The sequence below is a fragment of the Ictidomys tridecemlineatus genome, chromosome 3 (assembly GCF_052094955.1).
Source record: "Ictidomys tridecemlineatus isolate mIctTri1 chromosome 3, mIctTri1.hap1, whole genome shotgun sequence".
NCBI lineage: Eukaryota > Metazoa > Chordata > Mammalia > Rodentia > Sciuridae > Ictidomys > Ictidomys tridecemlineatus.
In genome coordinates this window covers 165,263,281-165,276,490 of record NC_135479.1, presented here as the reverse complement: position 1 = coordinate 165,276,490, position 13,210 = coordinate 165,263,281, and the positions used below count along the sequence as shown (strand labels likewise).

Here is a 13,210-nt window from a genome sequence, read left to right as displayed (position 1 = left end):
TATGTGGTCCTGAGGATTGAACCCAGTGCCTCACATGTGCTAGGCAAGTGCTCTACCATTAAGCCACAACCCCAGCCCTACGACTGGTTTTTGTTTATTCAGAATCGTATAACTTTCACCAGAATCAAATTTAGAACATTTTCATTAAATTCCTAACTTTTGATCATTGAAATTAAATATAATCTATTTTGCTACAATGAGTGTTTAAGTGAAGTATAACAAACAGAACTGCTAAATAGATTCAGCATAACTCAGAAATCAACCTGGTTGCCCAGCACAAAGATGCATAACTGTAATTCTAGCTACTTGGGAGGCTGAAGCATGAGGATCACAAGTTTGAGGCCAGCCTGAGCAACTTAGTGAGACCCTGTCTTAAAATTAAAAATAAATAAATAAAAAGAGTTGCAGATGTAGCTCAGTGGTAGAGTACCTCTAGGTTCAATCCCCATTACCATGGAGGAAAAAAAGGAATGATATGAACACAATTTTTTCTCAGCATGTTAATATTTTTAAACTATGAAAACAAATAGAACTGGGAGTGGTGGTGTACATCTGCAATCCCAGCAACTCAAAAGACTAAGACAAGAGTATCACAAGTTCAAAGCCAGCTTGAGCAACTCAGTGAGACCCTGTTTCAAAGTAAAAAGTAAATGAGCTGGGGATGTAGCTCAGTGGTAGAATATTTGGGTTCAATTTTAAGTGTCACCAAAAAAAAAAAAATTGAGAAAGTCTTAGTGAAAAATAATCTCAGATAAAAAATAGAGAAATCTACAAAAGGCTCTCTTTTATTCTAAGAAATAACTGATTCAATTGCTTAAGAACCATTACATTTTCCATTATGTTAAACTTAAGTGAGAAATTACAAACTGCAACTGCAAAGGTATTCTTCTGTGCTTGAATTTTTCAACAATTGCTAAATAAGGCGACCCTTGGATTATTTTTACTAATTTGATATTTCTAAAAGCCAGATGTTAGGACTTCCATCTTAAAGAAAGAATTAATAGCTCCAGGATATAAGGCTGAAATGATGGACTGATTTCTTCCGGCAAATGCTAGTGGAGATTTATTGTCTAGTATTTTTATTAGAATAAATTTTATTTTTGTTAGGGTACAGTTACAAAGATTCTATGGACTGAAGTTATATAAAGTATAACTATATGAAGTATTCTATGGACTGAAGCTATATAAAGTATAGAAACAGAATGTATTAGTAATAAGGCACAGGAGTACTCTAAACAAAGTTAAATCTATTTAGAAAGAGTATTAAGAGAACCAGAATTATTACCAGTTGAGGTTCTAGTGTGGAATTAAAAAGGGGGGTATTATGGTTTAGATATTAGGTGTTCCCCAAAAGTTCACGTGTGAGACAATGCAAGGCTTAAAGGAGAAATGATTGGGTTAGGAGAGCCTTAACCCAACCAGAGAATCCTCTGATGGACTCATATGAGTGCTAACTAAAGACAGGCAAGGTGTGGCTGGAGGAGTGGGTCTTTAGCAGCATGCCTTTGGGGTACATATTTTGTATCTAGCAAGTGGTATCTGTGTGTCTGTCTGTCTCTCTCTCCCTCCGTCCTGATCATCATATGAGCCACTCTCTTCATGATATTCTGCCTCACCTTGAGCACTGAGGAATTGAGTTGACTATCTAAGGACTGAGACCTCTGAAACTGTGAGCCCTCAAATAAACTTTTCCTTCTCTAAAAATTGTTCATGTCAGGTCTTTTTGTCACAGTGGTGGAAAAACTGACTGAATAGGGGTAAATAACCACTATGATAGACATTAGTGTTCTCCATAACATGTAATATCTTTTACTATATGTTATCATTCCTCTCCAATATTAAAAACATCAAAAAAGTTCTAACCCTTATGCTTTTGAAAGCACCTTTAAGCATTCTCTAAGCAGACTCCTGGTCAAAAATGCCTTGCTCCTTTACCCATCTTCATAAATGATATTGCTAATGGCTGATCATTCAAAAAGCAAAGAGTGATTCTTTGCCACTAAAAATCTTTACTATTGTTACAGTTGTATAGAGTCCCTTTGAACTAGAAAATAACAGTCATATTTGTCATTGTATTTCCACAGCTATGAATAAACAGGTCTTTTACTTTGAGGAAATTCTCTTTAAATATCATATCAGCATTGTTCTTTCTTTCATTCTCTCCAATTCTCCAAGACTCCAAATACATGTAAACTACAAATTTTAACTGTTTTCACCCTTGACTCTTACACTGTTTTCTTTACATTCTTTTTTCTCCCCAAACTTTCACTAGATACTTTCTATAGTCCTTTCTTTAAATACACTAATCCTAACTTCTGCAGTATCTAGTCTGTTACTAAAACCACTAAATAAATTCTTAACTTCAGTTATACTATTCCACATTTTCAGCTCTAGAATGTCCATGTGATTTTTTAAATTTCATTTTTTCATTAATTTTGTTCATATTTGGCTTATTTTTTCTAACATAGTAATTAAATCATTTTCAAGTTCTTGTCTGCTGTCTCTAGTATATGGGTCATTTGTGGTTCTACTTCTTTTTTTTTTCTTCTTCTTTTTTTTTTTTGACTACTTGTAACATTTTCCTGTTCTTTGCTTACCCAGAAATTTGTGGTTATATGCTAATAACTGTGAATAAAAATCTTCTTTATATCTTCACATACCTTGAAGAAGCTTTCCACATATTGTAGTAAATACACTCCACAATCACTGCTATTATCCTGTTTAGGAACTTTAGGGCATAGGTCAACCATGCTTGTTTTGCTGAATTCACGATGAGTTTTTCGTTTAACTTCCCATTCTACCTCTAAATACCTGAAATGATCAGTAAGCAAAGTGATTTTAGTAGGAATTGATCCATATGAATATTTTTATGAAGAAAAGCATCTGCTGCCAGATATGTTGTATCAAACTAATTTCCAAAGGCTGAACTTTAACAATGCAAACCATATTCAGTGAGCCTTCACAAGTGCCACTGTAAAGAAAATAAAATGATTTTCAGACTAAAAGCTAGTTTTTATTGAACAATTCAACTTCACAACTTAAATACAAAAAGATGTATTTATATTATAAAGTAAAGTAACAAATGACTAGTTTCATTCACATTCCTGAATTTTCCAGGCCTTACAGTAAATCACAAAAATATCTCACACATACACACACACACACACACACACACACACACACACACACACCCCGATGTTAATTTGTGAGTTACCCCCACCACCCCGGTAATACTTTGAGAATCACTAATATTTGCAATGCTCTTTATAAAATTATAAAATTTGTTCTATTATGAATACAAATTCTGAGTTTACTCTTCATGTAGTCTTCAGAAATATTAACACATAAAACAAGATTTTATTGATTAGATTTTCAGGATTTGTTTAAATGCATATTAAAATATGACTCCTCATAAGAGTGTTTTCAGTAATTTTTAAGGTAGTTTCAAAATTACTGAGGCTTTTTAGGGAACAAATTGAATGGTAATATTGCTATTACTTACTCTCGTAAATTCTGAACCGTGTTTTGTATAGAAGCAGCTTTCAAGGAGTCTAGTATGAGAATACATGGCCTATTTAAAGAAAAGGAAGAATTAAGATGGAAATACTTTTATAAGAACTATACCTAAATACATTTACAAAACTGTAGTATTATTATCATTATTATTATAGCACAAACTTACCTTTTACACATTTTCTTTGGTACTGACATACTCATTTCGGTACTCTGAAATAACATGAATTTTTATGACTTTGCAATTAAAACCAGTTTGAATACATTAATATTCAGTTACTCCTCAAAATGTGTCAAACAACTTCGAAATTAAAATTTCATATATGAGTTCTTTTCATCATCTGAAGTAAACTAATTTCATTTTCCAAAAATTCAGTGATTTATTTTCCTATACTGGTAAGAGTAATACTTTTGGAGGTTTAATTTGGTCTAAAAAACAATTTGGAACTTGAATTCTATTTGCTTTTCATTATAAATAGGAAAATTTGCCTTTACATACATTCTCTAACCCAATTTATGATGTCAAGTAGAGATACTTTTTTTTCCTCTGAAACAAAAGAAGCAGAGTATAAATCTGCATTAAGGGAGAAGAAATGGGGAATTGTGTTTTTTGTTGATGTATGGTTTTGGTTATATATCTGAGAAACAAGAGGTCAAATTTAAATAAATTTCTTTAATGAGGACACTCTCAGTATCTTTATTTTTCTAATTATGAAAATTATGATGGACAGCTAAAGCAAGCTAAACAGATAGAAAAATGAAAACTTCTCTTGTTCTCGTTCCCCAAGATTTCAAAGAATTTTAAAGCAGCACAATTTAACTATGAGCCACTAATACCAATTCCTGTCCATTGAGTTATGTCCTATTTTATAGTTAACATTATATTCACGAGTTTTCCTTCCTTCACTTATGTACAGTAGTACACTTACTTGAGAATCCTCGGCACTCAAGGAGAGTGTTGAAGTAGCATGTAAGTCATTTTCTAATAAGAGATAATGAGGCAATTTTGAGTCTTCATTGTATGTCTGGTACAGATAATTTAGATAAGCTTAAACTGTAATTTATATGCAACGAAGTAAAGGAAAAATACCTGGGATCTATTTTTTTTCATAGTTAATGTTATAAATAAAATTCAATCAATGAAAATAATTGATGGTGGGTTTAGGCAATACATAAACCCCAGGGCCAAACCTGAAATACCAGTTAGTCGAGCCAATTTCCTATAAAAAGACAGTCTTCAAAGACAGCTCATTAATCAAAATGTCTCCTGTTTTATTGTGATGGGTAGTTAATTGCTGAGTAACAGTTCTTCTATGACCAAAGAGTTTTGCATAAATATACTTTTGAAGCTCAAAAGGATCAGAGAAAATTGAAAATAATCAGTTGTTTTATCAGGTTTTCTCCCTCCCCACAATATTTGAATAGAATTAATGGTAGAATGGCTATTATCAGTTATGCTTATTATTTAAGCTATAGTTATAAATCAAATAATTTTGACTTTTTTCTCAAAGAAAGTAGATTTGTTTACTTAATGAAGATTGTAGGTTATAATAAGAAAAATCATGGAAGAATTATAAGAAATCCTGTATTACCCTCTGAAATACAAGTCTATAAAAATGTATTAAATTATATTAATAAATGAGAGATTTCAAGCTATGCCTGAAGATTTGTCATGAATTCTTGGTCATATTAGAAAAGTTATTCTTTAAAAATGCTACAATAAAACTTGGCATCGACAAATATAACTTAAGAATTACATTTCATCTATGGGCTGGGATTGTGGCTCAGCAGTAGAGTGCTCGCCTACCATGTGTGAGGCCCTGGGTTCGATCCTCAGCACCACATAAAAATAAATAAATAAAATAAAGATATTGTGTCCATCTACAACAAAAAAAATAAATATTTTTAAAAACAATTATATTTTATCTATATAGAGGACTGGATATCTGGCATAAAATTTTTTAACTCTTCCTTCTAGTAATTTAATAATAAATAGACTACTTTTAACTTCATCTTGTTCCCCGTAACCATTTTACTATTGTCATCATTAAAAATACCATCTACATTAATGTTGTCACCTATTGTTTTGTTGTCAAGTTGAGATTGATGAGTCTGGGATTGCTGGGGTACAGTTTGTGGAAAATCTTCATACACAGCTTCTTCTAACCACGGAAAACAAATGACTGCAAGATACCAGTGAGACCTGTTGAAAAAGAACTATAATCTTAATAACATGAAAAACTCTAAGCAGTATAGAAGAATATATTCTCAAATTACATTCTGAGAAAGTAGGTATGACAAACTTCACATTAATTTTGAAGCTATCCATTGTAATATCTGATGTAATGTAGAACACACATTCCAAAACTAATTAAATAACCAAAGTTATCAAAGCCACAATTAAAACTACTTAGGGCAAAAATCTGAATAATTCAAACTTTGTTTGCTTTCATAGAGTCAATGTTTTCTTTTGAGGATCTGCTTTAATGAACAGACTCAGATTTTTGTTTTGAATCAGTACTTAAAGAGTTCGTTGTCTTTTTTTTTTTTTTTTTTTTTAGGTGTAGATGGACGCAACACAATGCCTTTATTTTTATCTTTATTTTTATGTGGTGCTGAGGATCGAATCCGGGTCCCGCTCATGCTAGGCGAGCACTCTACCGCTGAGCCACAATCTTAGCCCCAAGTTTGTTGTCTTAATAATTTGAGATTCACCCTGTATCTTTTGATTTTTATTTAGAAGATCTTTCCTTGAATCAAAAAATGTAAAGTCTCGATCATTACAGTCTTGAAGCCATTTTCCTTTTATTTTTCTCCCCCATATTTACAACATACATATTATCAAACTAAAATTCAAAGTAAGAAATTCATTGTTTTGGCTATATTCAGAACAAAAAGTTAAAAATAATACCTGGGATTTATGTACTCATGCTTTTTTACTGATTATTAGTCTCAAAAATACCACAAATATTTTTTTCTGAACAATCTCTAATTTGTTTCTTAATAATCAGAAATACTCACGACTCATTCACAGGTACAAAGATGTAATCTTTATTAAAAATATTTATGTGACGAGTCCATGTTCTTACTCTCTTATGTCTTCTTTGTGCCATTCTGGGAATATAAAACATGAATAATTTGATTTATAAAAAAAAATAAAATTTAAGATTAAGACTTCAAGTGCCATTTTTATATGCTGAAAATGCTAACTTTATTTAAGCATTTTCTTCCAAATGTATAATTTAACACACTAGAAATAAATTCTCTTGTATTAACTCCTGGTTGTTCTTAAATTTGATCACTATGAACGATGGTGAAATATGCCAAATAAAGACAGAAATTTATTAAATGCTTTGTAGGTTCCAAAGTGGCTTAGCACTTAAGAACATCTAAGCCTATTTATTCTTCTTGGCTCCATCTGAGTATGTTGCAAATTATTTACCCTTAAAAAAAACTGTCCAAATGTTTTTTTTTAATTTCTTTCCACCTATTTATTTTATATAGTTCGAGGATTGAACCTAGAGCCTCATGCAAGCTCAACCAGTAAGCTATAACCTCAGCTCCTGTCTAAATGTTGTATCTGTGATGAAGGAGGTGTTAATACTTAATGGAGGAGAAAATATGAGACTTCTTTTCTTAGATATTAAAACATAAAACTTTTCTCCCTTTATTTCAGAAATAACAGGACAAGGCTAAGTGTATCCACCACTCATTCATCTTTCTTTTATTTCTTCAACAAATATTTACTAGGTTTCTAAGAACAAATAATGAAAATAATCTTTAACTGCACTAAAATAATTTATAATGAAAGAAGAAAAAACTAGACAAGTAACTAAAATATAAGCAGTATAAGGGTAGAAAGAAATTCTAATAAAATAGCTATCTCCAACAGAGTTAGTGTGCACACACAATAGTTTCTTTTTTTCCTCCCTTTTTTTTTTTTTTTTTGCACACTTAAATCAAGTTTGGATGTCACAAAAAGGTTTTAGGATTAATATGGGCATAAAGAAGGTGACATGTGAGTTCTGACTCTGTGCACTGGAAGAAATTCTTTTTATGCAGGGAAAAAACTATTAAATGTTTATATACTTATATAACAAGTAATACAGTAAGCAGAATTTTTTGCAATATATTCAGATAAACAGTAGATAATTCTAACTAAAACACCTGGCATAAATATTTGAAGTATATAGAATCCAGAATGAGCCAAAGAAGATGCAATAGGAAATAGGTACCATGTGAAAGATTAACTACTGTACATGAAGTAATCAGTAATCATATGTCTATTGAATTTTCTTATTTAAGAATGACTCCATCATAAAATTATAAAAATTACTTTCAGCTAGCATTTGGACTATTAACTTGTTTTTCATTTGAGAATCTTCAAAACAAGCACCTAATTTTATTTGTTTCCTTATATTATTGTTTGGTAAGCTTCCTGTTGATGCTAATCTTACTTAAGAATATATTAGACATAAAGCAAGGCAAGGAAAATAGTAGAGAATATAAGGGCCACAACATGATCTCTTTTTCTCAGTTCTTAATTATGTAGAAAATACTCAATTAAATATTTAAGAGTTCTCTTTGTATTTAGTAATATGCATTGTTATCTTCTTGTATTTTGAGTCCCTAGTATATTTCAAACACTTTGATATTTAATTGAGTATTTTCTATACAGTTAAGAATTGAAAAAAGAGATCAGGGATAGGGTGGATATAAGAGAGACAAAGTCCTTGACCTCACAGAGACCTTAGGTTGAGAAACAGAAAACAAATAAGTGAGCAACTGACATGATTATAGAGATCATATTGTGAAACAAAAAAGCACCAGAAGAAATTTTAGGCAGTAAATGGAAAAGAACTAAACATATTTTAAAACTGAAACAGGTAGGGTGAACTGAAGTATGGTAAATGAGAGAAGAGATAGGTTGTGAAATGAGTTTAAGGAGATGGAAAGAAGCCAAACCTCATAGGATCTCATATACCATGATAATGAGTATATTTACCATTTACTCTGCAGTTTCTTAAGATTAGTAGTTTGAGCCTTTTGTAGTGGATTCATTATTGGCCATTAAAGTTTGTTTCTCTTGCTGATTTGCTATTGTCTTATCTTTTACACACACACACACACACACACACACACACACACACACATACACCCCTGATTTATAGGGATTCTTTTTGTGAATATTAATGATTGCTTTGAGATGTGTGTGCTTATGTGTATACACACATTCATACACACTCGTATCAGACCAAGCATTAGTTAGGGGTGGGAATTTGTACAGAAATTTAACCAAAATGCAAACAAATATGGCATTTACTATCATATTCCATCAGTTTAATTAAATAGTTGCAGGTCAGCAAGGATATAATGAGGAAAACAAAAATAATCATTATCTTTTGATTATGTAATATAGGAAACTGGCTACAGAAGTAAAAGAAAGTAAAAAGAAAAAAAGAAAAAGCGGGGGCAGTGGGGGGGGGAGCAGTGAGGCAACAAAAGATAAGTTTTATATTTAGAAACTGCTAAGCCCAGAGAGTACAGGGAAAAGGGAAGCAGCAGTCTCACCAGAAACTGGAGATCTAGTAGATCTGTCCAGTGAGAGTCTAGAGAAGAAATAAAGCCCAAAATCACAGCCCAAGGCAAATAGGATAGAGAGAAAATAGCCTGACTTCTTTATTCCTGGCCCTCTAATTTCTAGAACCCCTATGAAACATGCAATTAGAAATGTGGCCTACAAGAGTTAGCCTCCCTGTCACAGGAAGCAGAATAATATAAGGCTAAAAAGTGATTCTTAATAGTGCGTGTGTGTGTGTGTGTGTGTGTGTATATATATATTAATCTACTCAGTTTCTTTTATTTATTTATTTATTTATTTTAATTAGGTGTGTAGGGCAGCAGAATTCGTTTGATTCATTGTACATAACTGCAGCATAAATTTTCATTTCTCTGTACACAATGTAGTGTTGCATCATATTTGCAGTCATACATGTATCCAGGGTAAAAATGTCTATCACATTCTACCATCTTTCCTGTCCCCATACTCCTACCCCTCCCCTCCTTAGAGGATTGACTTACGAAAGATCAGGATTATCTTCTGTTAAATTATTTTCCTTTCTTGTCAAGCATTTATAGAAAAAGCTACTAAAAATGTGACTTCGTTCAACAAGTTCATCTGATGCCTTCTCCAATATAAGATACCTGTAAAGTAGCCACCCACAAAATTACTTTTAGATTTTACCTTGTTTTTTCCAACTATCTTCTATGTTCTAGAAATCACTATCAATTATATCCAATTAAATTCAAAGTATAAAAAAGACTCAAAGTGAATTTCTAAGAGATTAAATCTATGATTTGAGCTTTCCATTTGTTCTTTAGTTATCAAGACCATTTGACACTGAAATTGCCCAATTTATTCATTCATTTAATTAACAAGTATCTATCCAATTTCTAACATGGATCAAACACCACATTTAAAAGAGACACATGAAAAGGGGATATAAAAGTACCTGTCCCCAGAAAACTCAACAGTTCAAAGAAGATAGAAAAAATTATTAGTCAAATAATCATATGAAAAAATAAGACTGAAACTATGACACTCCTAAATAAATCTAGAAAACTTTAACAACTAAAATGTGACTACTATCTGAATTCTTAGTCTATTTCTATCCTAAAAAAATTCTTCAATATAATTTTATACTTCAATCTCTTAAGTGACTAAACTCTTCATAATTAGGAAATTCTGCAATTTCTAACAATTTATGCAGGCTGAGTAGCTAGAGTTAGCTACAATACTACAAAGGAAAAACTGTGTAGACAGGAAACTCCAAACAGCTAGAGTGACCACTTGATGTGTGTGAGGAAAATACCCAAGCATGGGAAATAACTACCCAAAATGATCAGAAGAAATGATAGTCAGAATTCACACAGACCAAGAATGGTGCCCATTCCTACTAGTCAGTCAGGAAAACCTCATAATTCACGAGACAATTGGTGGAGTATTCATGAGTGGTGGGAATTAATTTGTTGGTCTCATTTATCAAATCTTAAAAACAAGACACATGAAAGCTATTTTCAATTAATTTAACTGCATCCCAGTACAAAGTTCAACCATATTTATAGGAATTAAAAAATTTCTAGTATTCAAAAAAAAATTACCAGACATGGAAAGAGGCCAAAAAAAAAAAAAAACTAAAACAAACAAACAAACAAAAACTATGACTCATCATAAAGAGAAAAATTAAGTGATGCTAATACAGAATTAATACAGCTGAAAAGAACATTAAAATAGTTATTAAAACTGTATTCCAAGCTGTGGCACACACCTGTAATCCCAGAGGCTTGGGAAGCTGAGACAGGAGAATTTCGAGTTCAGAGGACAGCCTCAGCAATTGCCAGGCCCCTAAGCAACTAAGACCTTTTCTCTAAATAAACTACAAAATATGATTGGGATGTGACAGTGGTTGAGTGCCCCTGAGTTCAATCCCTGGTACAGGGGAAAAAAAAAACAAAACCCTGTATTCCAGTGCTAGGGTTATGGCTCAGTGGCAGAGTGCTTGCCTCTCGCATGTGAGGCACTGGGTTCGACCTTTAGCAACACATTTAAATAAATAAACAAAGTAAAGATATTGGTCCACATATAACTAAATTTTTTTTAAAAATTTTATCCCATATGTTCAAAAAGTGACACGGATGGTATAAAAAAAGACCCAAAGTGAATTTCTAAGAGATTAAATTTATGTTTATAAATATTAATAATAATGGGAGATTTTGAGCTTTTATGGCTGGAGTAAAAACATTTAGTAAGATGACAAAAATTTTGGTTTGTAAGGGATCTGTGAAATAATTTGGCATTCTCTCAACTTGGGATACAGTACAAAACGAAGGCTAGAAATAAATTTTCTTTGTATGGAAGTTTTAAAAGCTTTCATATATATTCCCTCAGCTTTTCTTAGACAACAAGTTGAAAAACTGGAAGTGATATGGACTTTTTATTAAATGACAGTTAACTTTCATGATGCTTAAAGATACAATAAATAACTGAATAAAGTTGTTTCTTTTCAGTCTCCAAAATGCTTCATAATTATGTAAATATTTCCTTTAACATATAATACAGTGCTCAAAGAAGTATATATCACAAATCAGCATAAAACTAAAACAAAAAATGAGGCATTAGCTCTTCTTAAGGATATAGTATCTATGGAAATAAAGAAATAAAACTGAGTTAGTAATCCAAAAATTTCCCAAATCTGAAATCTTGACAGGTTACTTTTAACTGGAGTTAAAATAATTTAGATAAAGACATTAATAATACGTTCCATGGTAAAACCTATAAAAAATAAGATTATTTATTATTTTACTTACTTAAGGTAAAAATCAATGATTACATCATTAAGAAATTCTCCTTCTTCTAAACATTCTAGGTCTTCATTAGTTACTCCTAATCCTCCCTTAGTAGGTGGTGGAGGATATACAATCAATCTCAAAAAAAAAAAAAAAAAAAGAAAAGAACATTAAAATATATTGATATTAAAAATTCTAGTACCTCAGAGATTTCCTATATGAAACAAAACTGGGTAGTAGGATCCTATAAAATCTGTAGAGTAAAAAATATTTGACAGGACAAAGGAATTATATTTTCATTCATTTTCACAAGCTACTCATGGTTCTTTCATTAAATATCACTTTTTCCTTTCAAATTATTTGCATGTGAGCTAGTCTCAACAGAATAACATCTCAATACCAGTCTCAACAATTGTCTAATCAATAGATTTTATCTATCAGTTTCAACACCAAGGATGTTTCTCTTCTGCATAGTTTATAACTTTTAACAACTAACGTAATAAAACAAATTTTCCTATAATCTACTTTCTAATCTTAAATTTTAATCCCCAAGAACAATTCCTTTCCATTCAGAAAACCAGCATTCAAAAATTGTGCTCTCCTGGTGACTAGCAGTTATGCAATAAAGAAATAAGAAGGAAGCTTGGAAGCTTTCAAATTTCTTATGAGAACATAAAGGAAACAAATAATTACATCACAACCAGAAAGTGGCAAAGAACAAATGGTAGCTAAGAGGCATCCTTCTGGCACTCTTCCCTAAAGACCATCTTTGAATCCCAGGCTATATAATCTTGGAATAATAAGGGGAATACTTGAATACAATACTAATAAAGGTATAACATGTAGTTCTTGTATCAGAAAACTTCAAAAGCTAATCAATGTACACTTGGTACCATGACACCTAGATCCAATAAGAAAGTTGAAAACTTTGAATGCTAATCTGATAGTTTGTCTTTTTGGCTACTCTCCTATTCTGTGCTCTCTCAATAGTTTTCAAAAAATAACCAGAGAAAATGAATCACATGAAGATATAAAAATAATCAAAAAATGCACACTCTTTTGATTTACTACCATGAGAATACATGTAAAAACTGAAATATAAACAAAGAAGCAGCTTCTAAAAGAGACTTTGTAATAAATTCCAAAGTACCTAAACTGAGATACACTTTAGTAAGCAACTTCACCTTTCCTATATATTCAGATATGGAATACATAATCTTCAAAACCATATATTGCTATTCAAATATTTTCAATAAACACTTTAATCTTACCAAATAAGACATTTGGACTGTCATTTCTATCCTATTGACATTAAACTAAATGAAATGGCCCCTTCTATAGTCTTAATAGG

At 31.5% G+C, this 13,210-nt stretch overlaps 1 protein-coding gene across 11 annotated transcripts in view; it reads right to left on the bottom strand.

Annotated features, from left to right (window-relative positions):
• Senp7 (SUMO specific peptidase 7) overlaps positions 1-13,210 on the bottom strand; it is a 137,237-nt gene that overhangs the window by 2,599 nt on the left and 121,428 nt on the right. For 9 of the 11 annotated variants that reach the window (XM_013362776.4, XM_021733079.3, XM_021733080.3 and 6 more), the window contains 8 exons: positions 11,881-11,997; positions 9,595-9,717; positions 6,535-6,627; positions 5,592-5,716; positions 4,443-4,495; positions 3,683-3,726; positions 3,503-3,571; positions 2,661-2,811 (listed from right to left, as the gene is read on the bottom strand). In XM_013362776.4, coding sequence (XP_013218230.2) covers positions 2,661-2,811; positions 3,503-3,571; positions 3,683-3,726; positions 4,443-4,495; positions 5,592-5,716; positions 6,535-6,627; positions 9,595-9,717; positions 11,881-11,997 — 775 coding nt within the window. Of the gene's footprint in view, positions 1-2,660; positions 2,812-3,499; positions 3,572-3,682; positions 3,727-4,442; positions 4,496-5,320; positions 5,395-5,591; positions 5,717-6,534; positions 6,628-9,594; positions 9,718-11,880; positions 11,998-13,210 lie in introns of those variants that run through there. The other 2 variants (XR_005726943.2, XM_078044317.1) reach the window with 2 other exon arrangements.